The sequence below is a fragment of the Cololabis saira genome, chromosome 20 (assembly GCF_033807715.1).
Source record: "Cololabis saira isolate AMF1-May2022 chromosome 20, fColSai1.1, whole genome shotgun sequence".
NCBI lineage: Eukaryota > Metazoa > Chordata > Actinopteri > Beloniformes > Belonidae > Cololabis > Cololabis saira.
Genome location: NC_084606.1, coordinates 17,393,966 through 17,413,985, shown reverse-complemented (window position 1 = coordinate 17,413,985; position 20,020 = coordinate 17,393,966). Strand labels below are relative to the sequence as shown.

The 20,020-nt window shown below is 41.8% G+C and overlaps 1 protein-coding gene across 2 annotated transcripts in view; it reads left to right on the top strand.

The window, feature by feature from the left end:
* Positions 1 to 15,520, top strand: part of zgc:109889 (uncharacterized protein LOC553542 homolog) — a 55,771-nt gene extending 40,251 nt beyond the window's left edge. Inside the window, exons 5-11 of one of the 2 annotated variants that reach the window (XM_061709770.1) lie at positions 156 to 273; positions 2,356 to 2,424; positions 2,942 to 2,986; positions 3,855 to 3,988; positions 7,955 to 8,251; positions 8,969 to 9,384; positions 11,074 to 15,520. In XM_061709770.1, the coding sequence (XP_061565754.1) occupies positions 156 to 273; positions 2,356 to 2,424; positions 2,942 to 2,986; positions 3,855 to 3,988; positions 7,955 to 8,251; positions 8,969 to 9,384; positions 11,074 to 11,231 (1,237 nt within the window). In that variant the 3' untranslated portion in view covers positions 11,232 to 15,520. The remainder of the gene's footprint in view (positions 1 to 155; positions 274 to 2,355; positions 2,425 to 2,941; positions 2,987 to 3,854; positions 3,989 to 7,954; positions 8,252 to 8,968; positions 9,385 to 11,073) is intronic. The other variant, XM_061709771.1, reaches the window with a different exon arrangement.
* Positions 15,521 to 20,020: the final 4,500 nt, after the last annotated feature.

Below are 20,020 nucleotides of genomic sequence, written 5' to 3'. Positions count from 1 at the left end.
TGACTGAGCTACTTTTACTTGTAACGGAGTAAATTTTGACCAGTAGTATTTGTACTCTTACTCAAGTACTGGGGTCGAGTACTCTGTCCACCTCTGGCCCAAGCTCACCCTCCTCTCTCCCTCGTTTTCACCTGCTCATCCGCTTTTCCCTGCAGGGATGACAAAAAGGATGCGCTCAAGTTCTACACCGACCCCTCGTACTTCTTCAACCTGTGGAAAGAGAAGATGCTGCAGGCCACCGAGGACAAGCGCAAGGAAAAGAGGCGGCAGAAGGTGCGTGCTCGCGTCAGGGGCGGCCGCGTTTGTAGATGCCAGCGCGGTAATGAATGTGCTTCAGTGCAGCTCTGGAGAGGAGAATGTGACAGAAGACATCAAAGAAATTCATCTACGGCTTTAATTTGCTGATCTGGTTTTTTTTTCTGCTTTTAATGTGTCATTTCTTTCTGCTATTATTTCAGTTGGCGCATTGCTTCCTTACTGTAATCATCGTGTAGCTTTGCTTTGTTGTACACTTGGTTATTAATACAGCAGCAGCTGGGGAGACCTCATCAACAATTTTATCAAATGACCAAAGAAAAGCTTTTCATAACCAAATTTCACGGTATAGTCACAAGAAAATGAGAAGTAAAAACCTCTAGATTTCTAAGACTGATGGGTGAATTCTATGTAGCATTTAAAATGTGGGTCAACTTTCCACAGTTTTTCAGTTTTTATGAACATCATATTCACTGTATATCATTATATAGCTTCTAAACATTCATATTCAGAGTGTTGAACTCTAATATTTAGAAAGTCATATGCTACCATATAGGAACTGACATAGCAGTTTCTGATCAGTTGATCCGATGACGCTATCTGAGCTTAACACAGCTGATATTCACTAGCGCCCGGACAACTGCTGCTGTCTGTATTTGGTGCTACTTGTCATTGTTTCTGTTGACTTTAATGCCGCTCACATTTTTCTGTTCCCTCCCTTCTAACTGGATGTTGTACAGGATAAGCCCCGCCCCCTCCCCTTACAAACAACCTAGATTAAAGGAGACATATTATCCCCTTTTTTTTCCAAAAGCTTACACAATTTATAGATGTTTTAATGCAACATCTGTGACATTTTGTCATCAAAATACTACAGGGATACGGTGCAAAAGCTCTGTTTTCGACCATATGTTTCCAGGTCTGGCCAAAGCAGCTGGTTTGAAGGGTGGAGACAGCCACCTTACTAGACTCCACCCCTCTTTATCATGCACAATGCATCTTTAGAAGTCATATTCTTAGCTTTAGAGGAAACGTGAATGCAGCGTTGTTGGAAGTTGGGTGAGATAAAGATGGGAAGGTCTGTAATTGTAATCTGAGCCGGGTCTGTGATGTCACAGTAACCTGCACATCCGAGCTGCTTACTGAATATTCTTTAGTCAACGTGAAATTATTTATTTGATATATGTTTTATGCTCAAATAGAGCTGGGTATCGATTCAAATGTCAAGAATTGATTCGATTCCGATTCTTAAGATTCAGAATCGATTATCACCATTTGATCCGATCCGATTCGATTCGATATTGATTTGAGTTAGTGTTGCCTGGATTATATGACTGTAAAATAACTATTGAAATAATAATTTCACAATAATTATTGTGAAATAACTAAGAATTAAATAACTCAAATAAGCATTTCAATATCCATTTAAAGTGCAAAAAAAGAAAGAAATTGCAAGAGCTCAAGCAGTAAACTAATTATTTTGGCTTGTCTGATTTATTCTGTCACCACACACAGCTTGCCATGAAGCACCCGGCATTTTTCAGGTATTTCATGACAAACCGTGTCCGATAACAGAGAAACCAACCAAGCTATAGTAAATATAGATAATATGAACTTCATTGAACTAATATAACATTTAGAAATTTAAGCTGAAATGTCCGGCATTTTCTCTAAAGAAAAGTTCATTTAGTTCAGGAGTTTTCAAAACTACTGGGACTACTGGGATTAAAGTTCACCAGGCAAACATGTAATGATGAAAAAAAAAAATAATAATAATAATAAAAATCGATCTTTAGACATACAAATCGATTTTTAGGAATTAATATGAGAATCGATTTAGAATCAGGAAATCAATTTTTTTCAACACAGGCCTAAACAGAGATACAATATTTTTCTATAATATGTCCCCTTTAAGTTTTCACTTCAGAAAAGATCCCAATTGTTGGGTACCACAGGAAGCTGCAGGAGGCTGGCTCCCCCATCGCTGCGCTTTATCCCTGCAGCACCCTCATCTATCGCACCCCCACCCCCGCAGCCCTCCCCGCTCTTCCGTCTCCTCGATCTAACGCATCAGCTTGTCTTTCTCCCATGTTTCCATAGGGCTGTCCGGCCCACCCTGACAGGCCCCACTCCAGACAGGCCCCACCCAGGAGCCCCCTGTCCATCTCTGTAAGACGACCCCTAACCTGCCCCGTCCTGCCCCACACCTCCTCCCTCTGCACACTTAACATTCACTTCACTCTCACTTGTCAAACAATATGTGTGAATGCAGGTAAGACACTCAAAGATTCAGACACAAGACAAGGATGTATTTGGTTCTTGATAAAACACACACACACACACTACACTTCCTTCTCTCCCTTTTGTGTCCACGTGTGTGATGTCACTCCGCTTGCCTCCACACCTTCTCTCTAACTCCATGTGTCTGTTTTGGTTGCTGGCTTTTTTTGTTTCTACAAGTTTCAGTCCTGTTGTGCTTGTTTACATCATCCAGTCGTGACCAGTAGTGAGTAGACTACCGTCTGTGTGTTTTTTATTTACATTTTTCCGTCCAGAACGACTTTACCCCCCAGGTGAAATAGCTGGTGCTGGGGCTCTTTTTTTATTTTCCCGCTGCGGCAGATAAATCAATAATCAATGACCCATCGTCTCTCCGCTTCTGTCTCCGTCCGTCCGTCTCTTGCAGGAGCAGCAAAAGCAGGTTGAAGATCCGAGCAGAGAAGTGAAGAAGGTCAGTAATCGTTGACTTTGTCCTCAAAGATGAACCAGCGAAATCCACTTCACTCCCAACATGTGAATTTTTATTGACTGATATGAAAAATGCTGCCTGGAAGATTTTGTTTTCATGTAGATGATTTCAACAACTGGATATAATTTACTCACATCAAGTAATGACAGCATTTCTGTTTCGGAGGAATTGGTAGAAAAACTGAGCTTATTACAAAAACAAATTGTATTTAGCAGATGTCTGAGAAAGGGACTTTGCAATCCTTTTATAAATGTAGCCGTCCACCAATTTATCAGTAAATAGGACAATGTTAATGTTGCTCTATTTGAGTGGAGCACGAACACACACAGACATAAAAATTGGATCAATGTACCCCTTTTAAGTGCAAATGTAAAATAATGTTCACTAATTCACATTCAGATACTTTAAGTTAATGTGTTCATATGTTCAATCAGTTCTAGACGTTAGCCAGCTGTGACGTAAGTACAGGTGGGTAGCAGCTAAAGAAGTAGCTAATGTGATGATGCTTATCGTCCAAAAATAAAGAAATTCTCAATGAAGGCCGCTTTTCGTGATGAGATTGAAGAGCAGACAGTTTAACGATGCAGAACTCATAATTACTCCAACCCATCCATTAAATGAAGACAATAATTAAGCCATTTATTGAAGAGGAGTGTAATATTCTCCCCAGTCTCTACTAATCCAGACCATAATTGGATATAAGATTGGTAGAAGATTTGATATAAGATTACTACTGCGGCTAATTCATAAAGTATATTTCTTTCTGTGCACACTTTAAGAACAGCTTAGCTGAAATCACTGATCACTACATGGTATGATTGATCCTTCTGGTGGTTTATTCCTCTTCAAGGTGCGTAAGGCTCGTAATCGGCGCCAGGAGTGGAACGTCTTGGCCTATGACAAAGAGTTCAGACCGGACGCCAGGCTCACCCCGTCTCCTTACCACGGCATGTCCTCTGAAGGGTCCCTGTCCCCTGATAGCAGGTAAACAATACACACACACACACACACATACTGTAGGGCAGGGGTATTCAACTATATTCGGCCGGGGGCCACATCTGCAAAAGGACTGTATGGAGAGGGCCGCGCAATTTGAAAATTTGAGGGTTTTCAAAAGGTATTTTGCACTCAAAGACGAAGACTTATGTAAATATAATACATTTGTATTATACATTTGAATATATCTAGTTTACATATGAATTATGTATTAATTGTCTCCAGATATAGTCATTGTGAATTTAAATATAATATTCAAATAAAAAAATATTATTTTAAATGCAAGTTCATTTTGAAACCATGCATTGTGCAAACTTAATGAAGTTGATATTGACCTACTTTTAATAAAACACGCCATAATGACAAAGCACCACTTTCCACCAAGATTTCCTCATTTGAATATTATATTAAGCATTAGCACAAGCATTTTAGTCCATAGTAGCCAGTTTGATGTTATAAATAAGCAACTAAAATATTAACCATAAGCTCCTTTATTAATGACACATCTGTGCATTATATCAGCAAAACAAAACACTCACTCATCACTCATCTTCTCCCGCTTTATCCGTTACCGGGTCGCGGGGGCAGCAGCCTCAGCAGGGATGCCCAGACTTCCCTCACCCCAGACACTTCCTCCAGCTCCTCCGGGGGGAGTCCGAGGCGTTCCCAGGCCAGCCGAGAGACATAGTCTCTCCAGCGTGTCCTGGGTCTTCCCCGGGGTCTCCTCCCGGTGGGACATGCCTGGAACACCTCCCTAGGGAGGCGTCCAGGAGGATCCGGTACAGATGCCCAAGCCACCTCAGCTGACTCCTCTCAATGTGGAGGAGTAGCGGCTCGACTCCGAGCTCCTCCCGGGTGACCGAACTCCTCACCCTATCTCTAAGGGAGCGTCCAGCCACCCTGCGGAGGAAACTCATCTCGGCCGCTTGTATCCGCGATCTTGTCCTTTCGGTCACTACCCAAAGTTCATGACCATAGGTGAGGGTAGGGGCGTAGATTGACCGGTAAATCGAGAGCTTCGCCTTTCGACTCAGCTCCCTCTTTACCACGACGGTCCAGTACATCGACCGCATTACTGCGGACGCTGCACCGATCCGCCTGTCAATCTCACGCTCCATTGTTCCCTCACTCGTGAACAAGATCCCGAGATACTTGAACTCCTCCACCTGAGGCAGGACTTCTCCACCCACCCGGAGAAGGCATGCCACCCTTTTCCGGTCGAGAACCATGGCCTCGGTCTTGGAGGTGCTGATTCTCATCCCTGCCGCGTCGCACTCGGCCGCAAACCGCCCCAGCACATGCTGGAGGTCCCGGTCTGATGAAGCCAACAGGACAACATCATCTGCAAAAAGCAGAGATGAAATCCTGAGGTTCCCAAACCGGATCCCCTCCGGCCCCTGGCTGCGCCTAGAAATCCTGTCCATAAAAATTATGAACAGGACCGGTGACAAAGGGCAGCCCTGCCGGATTCCAACATGCACCGGGAACAAGGTGCATGTTGCAAAACAAAAGCAAAACAAAACAATCACATGAAATTATAGGAGGCTTAGAAGTTCCATCTGAAATGCAAAGTCCTCACTTATTCAAATGAAAAAAATGTCAGGCCAATCCTAGAAGCCTAATGATGTCAACAAGTCCTCTGTACAACGGAGGTTAATAATAATGTGACAAACATTAACACTGTGCAACACTGGCAAAAAATCTGAAATAAAAAAATAAATAAATAAATAATAATTTTTTTTAATTTTTTTTTCAACAAACAACCCCTTTTTTGAAATATGACCAGGGGCCTCCTGGCGGGCCGCATGTGGCCCGCGGGCCGCCAATTGAATATCCCTGCTGTAGGGCTTTACTGACTCACAAGTGAAATGTCTGTTTTCTTGTCAATATTGCCTCAACGACACACATACCACGTTGTATGACGTAGATTATTGGACTATTGCACTGTGAAATTCAAGCTACTTTTGAAAAAAAAACCTGGAATCACCACTATTGGAGGTTGTTCATGCAGCCATTTTATTTTGAAGGACGAAAAGAAATGTAGATATTGTAGATCTACTTTTCTTCAACTAAAAAGTGGTTGAATAAATGTATATCAAAAAATTAAATCATGTTTTTGCGGTTAATATCAGCAATATTGATGTAACTGATAACATGTTAAGGTAAAACAGCATAAAATATGATATTCTTGCTCTCATAAATGCTTCAATTCTTTGAAGAATTGACTTAAATAGCAGTATTTTTCAGCCAGGTACCAAAATCTCACATACTGGTCGATAGATCAGCTTTAGAAGATAGAGACTTGATATCGAGGATTTTATCAGATTTGCTCTTTAGGTTTTTTTTAGTTCACCGACTGCTGTTTATAGTCATTTTATTTTACGTTTCTTTTTGTGTGTGTTTTCTATTATCGAGGCGTCCTGCTTTCAATTTTCACAGCTGACACTTTTACAACCTTCCCACTTTATTATCCTCTCATAAAAATCTTTTCACAGCCGACTGGGAACAACCAATATTTTCTACGACAGGCTTGAAGGAGTTTCATAACCTTTCCACCGTTTTATCGACAAATCTTTTATTGGGGTCGTGGTCTGCGAGCTCCAGGTTCTGACGACAGACGGGCATATTTCAACATAGTATGTGTGTATTTGTTTTAGGACATGCCATTTACAAGGTGATTCAGTATTTTTCCACTTCATAATGTGAAACTATTTGAGCTACAATGCTGGAATGGTAAGTTGTGAGATGAAATCAATTTGTCATATCGGTGATTTGATTTTTTCTTCATGAAATAAAAAAGCTGAATGAATGTCTTCTGAAACGGTTGATTCCATATCATTTTATATACATTGTAGGTAATGTTAATTATGTGTCAACGGTTTACTGCTTATATTTTTGTAAAGTCCGGTGCTGCCCTCTTCTGGAAATATCATCCAGAACTCATGATGAGACAGTAAATGTCTCCATTTATTTTTTTCTGCAGATCTTCATTGACACTAATCAACCAAATGATTATCTATCTATTCTCACTCTCACACCCATCAACAGACATTTGATACAGACACTTAATAAAAACAGAAATAACTGATTTTTCTTTTTAAGTTCATTTTCTTTAACATTTAATTTAATTTCTGTTGAACCTATGAACCTTCTTTTTCCTGGTATTTTGTCAGTCAGTGCACCTGACCTGACAGAGACTTTGGACAGGCGTTTCCTCTTTCTCTCATTCTCATTAGCGGCCATCCTTTCCACTCCTAAATGGAGATCCCAGGTCCTCAATATGTGATTGAAAAGTTCAGTTCAAACCTCAGGGATGCCTGCAAAAGATGTCACACCTTACCCTCTTTAATCACCCGTTGTTCACAACTAGGGCTGCAAGTATCGAATATTTGTGTGATCGATTATTCTATAAAATGTTCCATAGATTAATCGAGTAATCGGATAAAACTTACTTTTGCTTTATTAAAGCCCAATTATTAATATACAATAGAAAACAAGACAAATTACTTGATTAAAAACAACCAATTTGTTTCTTTGATGAGAATAATTGACATTTATTTACATATTATGCAAACTAGTAAACTGTTTGTTAAATTTTCCAATAAAAGTTTTTTTTTTGTTTTTTTTTTGTTTGTTTTTTTTGCTTTGGGTTTTTTTTTGTTTTCTTTTTTTTCTCCCCCTTTTTATTCATCTATGTTTTAATTCATACTGTTTAGCTTTAATACTTAAATATTACTTATATATAAGAATATAATAATTTTCATGTATTTGTCATTATTTTGTGTGGATTTTTTGTTCTGTTCTTAATCCAAAAAAAAAAAAAAGGAGGTAGACTGTATATCTTTTTTTGTTTATTCCTGTTCAACTGTGCCTTACCCCCTAATAAAAATATAAAAAAAAATAAATAAATTTCCAATAAAAATCCAAACAACCTGCTCATTTTTACACCAACAGATCCATGGCGTCTGACTCCTACCCTGCCAGCCCCAACCACCCCTCCACCCAGGCCCCCAGTGCGGCCCACCCCCCCGACCACCATGCCAGGGATCACCTGGGCCCCGCGGCCCAGACCCAGTCCCTGGACCGGGGCCTCCGGCCCGCCAACCAGCCCCCAGGGGCCACCGGGGCCCCGGGCCGGCACGTGGCTTCTCTGGGCCGGACCCCGTCGGGACACGGGGGCCCGGCCGGAGGAGACCCAACGGTTAACGGACCCAGGCAGCAGTCCATTAAAGACTACCGGGCTGGACACAGGTGAGCATGCAAACCTTTTTGGTGAATATTTTTGTTAAACAAGTGGTTCCCAACCTTTTTTCCTTGGAGACCCCCCTACTTGTGTCTAAGACCAGCCAGGCCCCCCGACCTGTACGTACTAGCACCAAAATAGTCTTTAATTGAAAAAATGAACATTAATTATGTTTTTTTATATGTTTCTCGTTGGTTTACTCTGTATACATATGACTTTGTTTTTCTCCAATGTCACCAATGTATAAAATACGCACAAAAGGACATAAAAGGACATCAAAATATTTCTGAAAAAATTCTCTTTTAATATGAGACCAACATTTTTTAACATTTTTCCTTTAACAACCTGTCGGAGTAGATTAAATGTTGAGTAATGATATAATAATAAGGAATGAAATCATTTCCTGTGTTTGTCACCAGTGTATAAAAAAACACAAAAAATATTCAAGACATTCAAAAATTATTCCTAACGGTGTCTTATGAATGACTCATTCGCAAATATATTTTTTACAACTGCATAATTTCAAAGCAGACAAAGATTCGTGCCCCCCCAGAGATCTCTGGCGCCCGGACCCCAGGTTGGGAGACACTGTGTTAAACAAGTGGCAGAATTAATAAACCTTCTGATTGGAGAAATATTTGAATCATTTTTGCATTTTTGTGAATTTGTTAGCAGCAAAGTAATCTTTCATGTCCTGTTTTTCTTGCCCCCTCTCCCCCTCGCAGCCAACCCTCCACCATCCCAGAGTACTACATCCCCCCGGCCCCTCCCCCGCCGCCCCCGACCATCCCTTCTGCCCAGACCGCCTTCGACTCGGCGGCCGCCCCGCCCTCGGCGGCGGCGGCGGCGGCGGTCCCCCCCGCCTCCTCCGCCCTGTCCTGCCCTTACTCCCCCTCCCCTCCTCCCCCCCCAGCCAACTACGTGCCCTCTCCGGCCCACCCGCCTTCAGGCGCGCCCCCGGCCGCCCCCCCGCCGCCGCCCCCGGGGGTCCCCGCGGGATACCAGGCCCACCCCTCCCCGCCGCACGCCGCCGTGGGCCAGACCGCCGTGGACGCGGCGCCCTCCGCTCGGAAGTCCACCATGATGGGGATGATCCCCATGAGCGACGCCCGCTCCGACCTGCTGGCCGCCATCCGTAGGGGTAAGCTTGTGTTTGGTTTGGGCTCCGTAAGGTACTCAGCAAGAATAGCTGGAAAATGCAACAAAAACTGCAGCGATTGGCCGTAATATTATGGCAACTGAATTAGGGGCTGGGCGATATATCGAGATTTTAATATATATCGATATATTTTCAAACGCGATATGGTACGAGATAATATCGTTTATATCGATTAAAACATTTTTTTTTATTTTGATATAGCTTATTTTGTGACAAATTGACTTGAATGTTTTATTTGAGATTTGCACAAATGTTTCGTTACTTGCACAACTGTCAACCTCAGTGGAAAAGTCTGCCTGTTACTGTCTACATTGTATTAATTGCACAGTGTATTTTAATTTAATTGTTATGCAGGAAAGGGATATTTGTTTTATTTTATTCAAGAAGCATTTTTATTCTATATATGCAGGCAGTTTATTTTTATTTCATTTGTTTTATACATTTTGATATTGTGCAGACCTTTGTTAATAAAGGTACCTGTGTGACATTTGGCACGAGGGATTGTATTAAAACTGACTGTTTTTTTAAGGGTTTGCCTCAGAAAAAAATGAAGCGAACAGAGATGCTATGCTATAATGCTTTGGGGGAAACCCCAATTATGGCACAGAAAAAATATCGATATATATCGAGTATCGCCATTCAGCTAGAAAATATCGAGATATGACTTTTGGTCCATATCGCCCAGCCCTAAACTGAATAAACAAGTGTTAAAGTGCATAATTAAAGTCGATTAAAGTAGAAAAGCAACAACTCAATAGATCTGCACACTTGACTTCACATGATATGTACAGGTTGACACAAAACAACTTGAACCGAGTGTAAATCTGTCCTTCCACCCGCCAACGTCGCAGTCCCATGTGCTGCGGGCGACAGCGGACTTCCACTTGGAAGGATCCTGAAATGAGCCACACCGGAGGAGCCGCAGAGAAGTCGGCAAACATTCGGAGCACGACCTCTAGTTTGAAATGTCATTTCGGTGGTGAAGTCAGAAATTGCCGCTGCGTTTAACCAACGCTCGGCTGCTCTGCTAAGCTTTGTCCTCTGACCTTCCCAGGCCGAGCCACAGCCAGTGACGGCGGGACTCTCTTTAGAATATGAATCACTGGGCTCTGTTAGGTCTTTAGTCACAGCTCAGATGCCATCAGAAGTCAATACAGTGCTAATAGTCAGTGCTAAGGAGCAAAAGTGATGACAGTTAGACATTGGCTGTGCTAGCCGCCAATCAAAAGTCTACACCCCTAATTATACATAGATTTACTGCTTTATATATATAGTTTTTCCTCATGTGTTACAAAAAAAAAAATCCTTGCCCGTGCAGTTTCTATGCTGGATGTGGAACTATGTACAGTTTTTTTTTTTGTTCTTATGTTTATTCCATAAAGGTTCATTCAAGTTTTTGTTGCATTTTAGGGATTTTTACTATTTTTATAGAAATTCTATTTCCATTATTGAATTATGTTATTATTAACTAACTTTTTTTACTGCAAAAAATGCTACTTAAAATATGCTGATATAAAATGGAAATATTTCTAACTGGCTGAACCAAAACAACTGTTTTAGTTTGATTTTCCTCTCTTCAGGTGAATTCCCCTTCAGTTTCAACGAATGAAACCAGTTACAATGTAATTTAAATGGTGTTTAAAAGTCCATCCTCCCTTTCCTGCCTTTCAGGGATCCAGCTGAGGAAAGTGCAGGAGCAGAGGGAGCAGGAGGCCAAGCGGGAGCCCGTCGGCAACGACGTGGCCACCATCCTCTCGCGCCGCATCGCGGTGGAGTACAGCGAGTCCGACGACGACTCCGAGCTCGACGAGAACGAGTGGTCCGACTAAAACAATCGACAGATTGAGATGAGAATGGAGATGAGAGGGCTGGGTGGGTGGAGTCAAAAACATACGGCATGGAAAGAATATGTCACTGACACGGAAACGAAAGGATCGGGCTTGTTTGAATGTTACTTAACATTTTACCGTAAAAAGTTCCACAAAATCAATTACGCATTCACTTTCACTGCCTGTTGCATCTTCTGTAAACGCTGAGCGACAGGTTGATAAGTTGGCACGGTTGCCCCTGACAACATCTACTCTTACACTAAAAACCCCAGAGGTTTTGTGTCTCTCCACCCAGGGTGTACAGCACAACACGCGAGCGATCCACCTCAGCAGCCTCTCGCCTCCATCTGCTCATTTACCACCGCAAACACCGAGGTGTGAAACTCCAACCCGCCGACTTCTCCCTCCTGACACATGCGAGCGGTAATTATTAGCAATATCAAAAGGCCTCTCACGTAGTGAGCCCCGAGTGAGTATGAGTGAGTATTGTGTTTACAAAACACATGATAGAGCACAAGAAAGACTAATAATAGTGCAATCGTCACGTATCTGCCAAATGTTGAGAAATAAATTGTGAAAGCAAGTCAGGATAATCAGGGAAAATATTAGCTTATTAACAGATTACTGTGCTTTTCCGGGTCGTGCCTGGTTGCTAAACGCACGCTCTCACTTAGCCACGCCAGCCTTTTGGGAGTTTGGCCCACTGGTCACCAACGTCATGAACTTCGGCTGCTGTGAATGCTTAAAATGTGGAAGTTGTTAAATCTCTATTTCTGTAGTGCTGCCTTAAAAGATTCTTTTAAGGATAAAATGGTTAAAATTGCTTTTTGGATATGCTTCACAATGAGATCCCGCGTTCAAGTATCTTAGTTTACAGAGATATAATCAGGCTTTTTTTTCTTCTTTCATGAACTTAATTTTGCTTCATAATAAAAAAAGAAGTTGGTTTGATGTTACGTTGTTGTATATTAAAGAGCCCATATTACATTCCTACACAAGTTCATCATTTTATTTTTTCTGAAATGGGTTCACAGATTTTTAAAGTAAAAATTGCTGCAGCACTTACCATTTTCCTTTTTATCTGAGTGAACTTTTATTATGTTAAAAGATGGATATGGATGAGTAAAGCAAGAAAACCTTGACGACAATCCAGGTTGTTAAGCGGCGAGCAGTTGGCGTCTTCAGCGGCGTGACTTTACAGAGCTTTAAATGCACCAAGAAGCTAGATGACATTGAAAATCTTGAAAAAAAAAATACACATAATGCATAATATGGCCTTGTTAAAAGGATTTTTGAATCGTTTGTAACCATGATGCAGCAGGAAGGACACGCAGCGAGATGGGTAATATTGTCGGTAACATGCTCAGTAAGCCAAACTCTCAAAATCCGGGTGTCGTTCTTGAACTTACATTTAAATGATTGTGGTATCTTGTACTTCTCCCTTTGAGGTAGTGTAGTAAAACTGTGATTAAAAGATGGCTCCCGCCCAGAACTGTGCTGGCTTGGGGAACCAAGCACCACCAGCTTTGGTGACGTTAAACTCATCAACCCGCCGCCATCTCTCTGCATCGAGCAGCAGGGCGAGCCAATGAGCTTATGCTGATATCATTATTGTTTTTCTTCTTTTTTTAGTTCTTGATCTTTTGCCGTCATTCCTAACTCGAAGCTTAACATTTCAGCAAGTGACTGTGTGCTGTGATCTTCTATAAAGGCTTTTACACTCGAGCACAACCGGTGTGGCGCTCAGAGCTGATGGTCCTGAGCCGGTGGGTCAGAGGTCACGTTCAGGGACACTGGCCCAACGCTGCGCTCTGCAGAAGCTTTGTCAACTATAAATACACGTGTACGAGACTTGCAACGGTTAATATAAAGTATATTATTTCTCAGCTCCTTTCAGCGCACGTTTGCCTAATCCTCCGTGCAAACAGGTTGGACTGTAGTGTTTTTATAATGTAATTTTCCTTTTTATTTTATTTTTTAAACGTGGTGCGGTGAGGTGTTCGCTTTATTTTAGACATGCCAGATGAACGAGATTAATCTGTGTCAGAGAAGCCGGTTTTTAAAAAAAACGAGCCAAACTATAAAGAAAGCAAATTTATACCCCCGAGACCATTCAATGGCGAGTTCTTACATGTTATTGGTGTTTTAAGTTTCCGGCAAGATTCTGTGGTTCTTATCGTTGCTGCAATGTACTGCAGAGCATTGTGGGAAGTGGTGTGCTACTCATGGATTGGGTTAAGCAGCTGCAATCATCCACCTGAACTTTTCCTGTGAAGTACCCTCCACACAGTAATTTGTCAGCCACCAGACCAGGTATCCTCCACTGAGAAGTGGAAGTGGAGCCATTCACTACATTTAGAGCACTATATTGACATCCTGCTGCTGATTTAAATATTTATAATAAATTCAGTCTTGAAATCGGACCCTTTTGAGCCTACAATGGATATAACTGTACATGTATGAACCTGAAAAAGAAAGTTCATCCTCCGTCAGTTCTGCGGTTTACGTAGCAAGACATGAAAAAAAGATATTTAAAATGAAAAATTAAAGAATTTCTTGAAAGGAATTAATAAAGTTACCATTTTCAATAGTCAAAGTTTTCAATTTAATAATAAAAAAGTATCTTGTCATGACCACATCTAAAAAGTTAGGTAAAGCCAAGCTTAGATGAACAACCACACACACTTGACCCGATGACCGCAGGGGGCCCAGGTTACATGACTGCAAAAGAGGCCCCTGTCATCATCCCCCCACCACCGTGCTTGACAGTTGGCATGAAGCGTTTGCGCTAATGTGCTGTTGGGTTTCAGCCAGACCTGGTCCTTCACGTTCTTGCCAGGAATCTCCACCCTGATCTTCTCTGTCCAAAGTTGCCACCTTCTTTTTAGAGACAAACTTGTTGAGTCATTTTCTTATTTTACTTGCATGAACTATAACGTTCAACATGCTAACCGAGGCTAACCCTAGCTCCTGGGCTTTTCTGAGAATTACGTCATCCGACTTTGGGATTAAGTTGCTGAATCAGCCACTCATGGAAACATCGGAATCTGTTTTCTAGTCGTGAATAATCATTCGCACAATTGGATGATAAATTCCTCCAGTGGTTAGTTGTGTGAAAGACAATATGACTGTGTTGTTCTTCATCAATAAGCTTTCATTTACTCAAATGAACAAGATTTATTTACATTATGATTATTATTATTATTTTATAATGTCTTGGTACACAAAAAACTATTGATTGAAGGACGTACTTTCTTTTTCATGTGACTACAGACGTTTCTCACCTGGACATTATTCTTACTGAAGATAAGACTAAAGATGAAGAAAAAGACATGTGACATATCTATGGCTGTTTCCCAGTTAGGTGTCCCACAGGTTTGAAGACTTTGTTGTCGTGTCGCTTTGTAACAGATGCCACGGTTATGGGTAGCGCTCAAAAGCAGTTATTTTGTCCTTGTAAATAAAGAAGTGGAGGATGTCACAGACTCTTGCAGCAGCAGCGCTCTGATGCCGATGTGGGACTCAGATCCGTGCTAGACGTAGGAATGATGGCAGATTTTTTTGGTAATCCTTCCTGATAGTTTGGATGAGGGTTGTAGAACTGTGCCAAGACCTGAACTTGTAGACATTGTTGTTGCAGTAACAAAAAGCACATGAAGAGCTGGTGTGGGTTTGCCAGAGTTAGGTGATATTTCAAAAAAAAAAAAAAAAAAAAGAAGGCGGCGGCAAAGAAAAAAAGATTTTTATTGTAACATAGGAGTTTGAAGCATAAAACCTGCTACAATGTCCTAAATATGACCCAGGCGTGATTGTTTATTCTGTGGTTGTGTCGTCGCACAGAACCCACAGATACACACATATCTATAACCACTCGACATCTGTGGATCAAACAGTCAGCACCCGCGTGAAGAAAAAGAAAACGGCTACTTTCCATCTTCTATGATGTCAAAGCTTCTGCTCGTGGAGGTTTTTGTTGTTTGAAACGCTCAACCACGGACACAACTCAAAGTTTTGCATTTCTGAACGTGGAAAGCAGACGAACCGACGGGGGCGATTTCTCAACAACCCCCTCACCCCACCTCGTGTATCTCTGGCTTCTGGCTTGTAATAAAATGTCAAGTGTTGAAAATGTGAGAAATGAATCTTGTTGTATAGACTTTTGGTAAGGCCGCTTGTAAAATGAAATCCATCTGGTTGAATATAACCTAGACGAGGAATCAAAGTTAAACTGTATCGCGCACCAAAATAATCTGTAAGCAAGTATGCATGTAACTATAGACAATAAATGGTGAACAAAATGTCATATCCTTGGCTTTTTCTTTTCTTTTATGTTTCAGACTTGCTTTCATTCTTCCGTTGATGTGATCCCCAAGTCAGGATGTCTGACCGTTGTGTGTGTCCGTCTGTCTGTGAGCAGGATTAAAGCTGCTGTGCCAGATGTCTTTATTGTGGTGGAACATGAGAGAGAAAGTTAATCATATTCTGGCGCATGTCCATATATCTTTTTTAAAACTGCTAAATGTGGCATACGTTTCAAAATATAAGGGTTCACTGAAAGTGGTGAGCTGTGGCATTTGGCATTAGTTCATCAAACAGTATTTATGAAAATAACAAAAAATCTGCAAACATTAATTCAAAGGAATGAATAAAGTTTGGCAAAAAAGCCCAGCTATCTCTCTGTAACTTAGTCATACTTTATGCAGAAAACACTGTTCAAACATTCTGTATAACATAATGGACATGTGTTTCATACAATTTATTGGTTTCAAGAAAAAAGCAGTGATGCATTCTGGGTGTCACCCTTCAAATTTTCTGTTTTACTTCTACACCTCCTCCACAAAACCTGTATAATACACATGTTGATAAAAATAATTCACATATTTAAAAGCAAAGGTTTTTCAAGGACTAATCTCTACTTTACATTTCTGTCTTCCACTCTTTGTCTGTCTGCGAGTCGCTATAGCAACCTGTGACTCATCTGCTGCTTTAGTTCTGTTGATTAAAGTCTTATGATTGTCAGTGTGAACTATTTCTGGTGCAAACGCACAATGAGCACATTGGCGCAGCTGGTATTGACTCTTACGATCATTTCCTGTCGCTGTTTTCGTGATGTAAATATACTTGGGCTGAACAAGCAGTGGTCTAAAGTAGCAACATTTACTCGGCAGCATCAGTCATTTCGTGGCAATCAAGCAACCGTCGCTCTCCGTTTTCCACACACCAGCCTACACGTCAACATGGACTCCTCCAGCCCCGGACTTGTTCTTGCGCCTTGGCGAGGTGAAGGAGGAAGCCATGGGACGGTTGCCGTTTGCCATTTAGGGGCACAGATGGTGACACAGCAGAGACGGAAAGATGGAGACCAAGTGTTCAGTGACAAGAGAAAGAAAAAACACCCACAGTCATGTAAGGATGTGTTTTGTTTCCCTGAAAATGTGTATGAATCAAAAGTATTATGTTGTTTTTTTTTTCATGATGATGATGATGGTGGAGTTGAAACATTTCCTGGATGCCTCTTCCATCTCTTATTTTAGATTTAATCTTAGAATCAAAGGCAGATAAGTCTATTGAATAACAAATTGTTCCCGTGTCCTCCAGAAGGACTCATACGTGCTGAATTTAAGAGAGACCAGATTGTTTTATCTCCTCTGTGCAAAGATGAATATTTACATTTCCACCGATTATTACCTCATCTCACATAATCCCACAGAAATAAAGCCGCCTACTGCGAGTAGCAGTGGACTGAGAGCAGGAGACTGGACGCAGGGCTTCTGCCTAACAAGCACACTCACACTTGTCATGTGGAGGCTGCACAAGTCGGAGTGTGCAGACTCCACAGTCCAGGAATCTGGCTGTGTGGCAACAGTACTAATCGCCGACAACTCTGCCACATGTTCAACTACAGTGTTTCACATGCAAATTCTTGCAAATGCTTCACTTTTGAGCTTGATTCAGGAGGTTTTATTCAAGAAGTGTGAGCTCTATTTTCCATCCATCCAGTTTTTATACCTGGGGGTCTGCTGGAGCCTGTCCCAGCTCATTACAGGCCGAAGGCAGGGATACACCTTGGGCAGGTCATCAGTCCATCGCAGCGAGCTCTATTTTATTTGTCAAGCTAGCCCCATGCTTGCATGAGTGCAACATATTTCAGTGGGGGATTTCACACCACATAGCATTCAGATATTCATTTATTGTGCACATTAAAAACAGAATAAAGTATATGTGTTCTGTAAGAATACTCAAAAGTATGTGTTTTGAAACAAAACAAAACAAAAAAAAAACACTTGAAAACATTAAAACATTGATGTTTTTCACAATACTAATTGTGAAGTACGGTGTAGGGAGTATCAAGATTTGGGCTTTCTTGCGGCCTCTGGGCCTCTGTGAGAAAAATGACCTATCAAGTTTGTAAAAATATGCTACAGGATAAAGTTGGAGTGGCCATCTACCACTTGAATATTAGTGAAAGCTGGGAGATGTAGCAGGACAATGACCCTGAGCACTGACGTAAACCCACAACAGAATGATTTCAGTCTGAGATTACACCCCAAACCCAAAGAGATGCTCTTCACACTAGCGATCCTGAAAATCTCTAAGCTGAAGCAGATCTTTCAGGAAAATCTGATCGAGAGCTATCAAAAACACAGGCTTAGTCTGCCAAAGTAGGTTTGACCATGCAGCTATTAACTTCAACTCTGTGCATGTTTGTTCTGTTCTAAAAAATAAATTATGATTGTGCGTTATCAGCTTAGATTAGTTTGTCTCTGTCATTGTCTTAGAACGGATCACATTTCCTACTTTTGCACATTCACATTCATATCAGCTAATGTGAGATCACATGGCAAAGGCTTGGGGATATGCAAGTCCGCATGTGAACTGAAGCATTCCAAGCGGCACATCTGAGGGAAATCTTCGCACAAAAACATTATTTCTGGATGTTTTTCATGCACAAACTCAAGTCAGACGCAACAGCTGCTTCTGTTTGCAGCTATGAGTCACCCATGTTAAAATATCCTGCATGATTATTTTAGGATTATGCACCAAAAATCTGGGGAAAGTGCAGAAAAGGTAGGGCTGGGGATTGTTCAGACATCGGACTTTTTGGTGAATCATTTCAACAAAAGTGTGCCTTGACTCAGAATAAAATGTGAAAACACGCACGGAGGGAACATGCGTGGTTCTGCAGCAGTGGGTGGAGTGGAGGAATCTGAGTGGGCGGATGCTGCGTCTGTCCCCTCGCCTTGCAATACTCTGTGGCCACACGGTGGAGCTCTTTGTCTCCACATGAGAACAGCAGGAGCATAAAGAGGGTTTAACGTCCCACACACCCACTCACACCCCCTTACCGGCCACTTTATTAAGCACACCTCTGTTGGGTGAGTGTACACATCTGCTGTCAACACTACGAGTGTGTTTACTTCACACTTTCACTGACAAGCAACGAAATTATTGATTAACAGACTCAAAGGTTGAGTCACTCACCTGCATCACGGATTTGCTGCATCGTTACGGTGTGTGTGTTTCTCCCCTGGTGCCCCCCTCATCCATCCACACACAAATACACACACACACCACAACTCTCCTCACCGCTTCCTGGGACATTCAGGTATGTGCACTGATTCCACCAGAGTCGTGGGCTCCGGCTGCTTCGTGAAGAGAAAGACAAGGATTTTCACCGCGATTTGAAGGTCATGACTCGAGTTTCACTTAAGTTTGGATTTAGCATCGGAGAAACGAAAGATCACATTTATGTTTGTGACGATTCAACGTCCTGTTATCATACTTTGCAGAGACCCACAGCATGACCTCGGAGCAAATATCAGCAGTCTGTTTAGTGTCCTTGTAGACGCAGCCCTGCACAGACGATCCCTTCTGCTGGAGCTCCGTGGGCTGGGAACCCTGCTTTCCTCCTTCTGGAAGTGGGTCTTCTGCTCTTCATCTCTCTATCCTCTGCCCGTGTCTCATACCTCTGCTGCTGTTTTGCAGGAGGGACTTCTTTAATATTTCACGAACATTCTTTCTTTTTTCTTTCCCTGCTTCCTCTTTCGCCTCCCTCCTTATCCATCCTTCATTCCTTCCTTCGTTTCCCTCTCTCTCCCCTCCCTTTCCTCATTTTCTTACTTCCTTGTTCCCTTCACTCCCTCCTTTCCTCCTTTTTTTGCTTCTTCCCTCCCTTCGCCTCCTTCCTCTCTGTCACCTACCCCCTTCATTCCTCTCTCCTTTCCTTCATCCTTCTTCCCTCCCTCCCTCCCTCATCTCCTCCCCACAGGGACCTGCAGTGTTGACTCACATGCACTCATCATCTCCACACACACACAATGGTGTAAGAACACCCACACGCCGGTAATGTCACACGGTTCACTCCCACGGAGGACGTGGTGACGTCATCCCACCCAGTCCACTGACACAGAAAAACACCACTCTTTTTTTCATCTCTTTCTTTTTTTAAACTTTTATAGTTTGCAGTTTATTTGGCAATTGTTTTCTCCACTTTTTTCCAGTCTTTTTTTTTCATGTTTTCTTTTCTCTTCTCATTTATTTACAATAATAAAAATAAATCTCTTTCTCTTCAAAGTTTTACATTCGACATTTACAAGTGCAATGTGTAACATGTCCATCTTATAAAGTGCATTTGTACTGTTTTGTCAATTGTGTAACAACACAAACTTAAGAGGAGAAATCAAAGAGACTGAAGGAATCAACGGAAAAGATAAACATGATTCAAGGACACTGTATTAGGTCTCTGACATCACAGTATCAATATCCAATAGTCAAGAGATGCTTGTGCA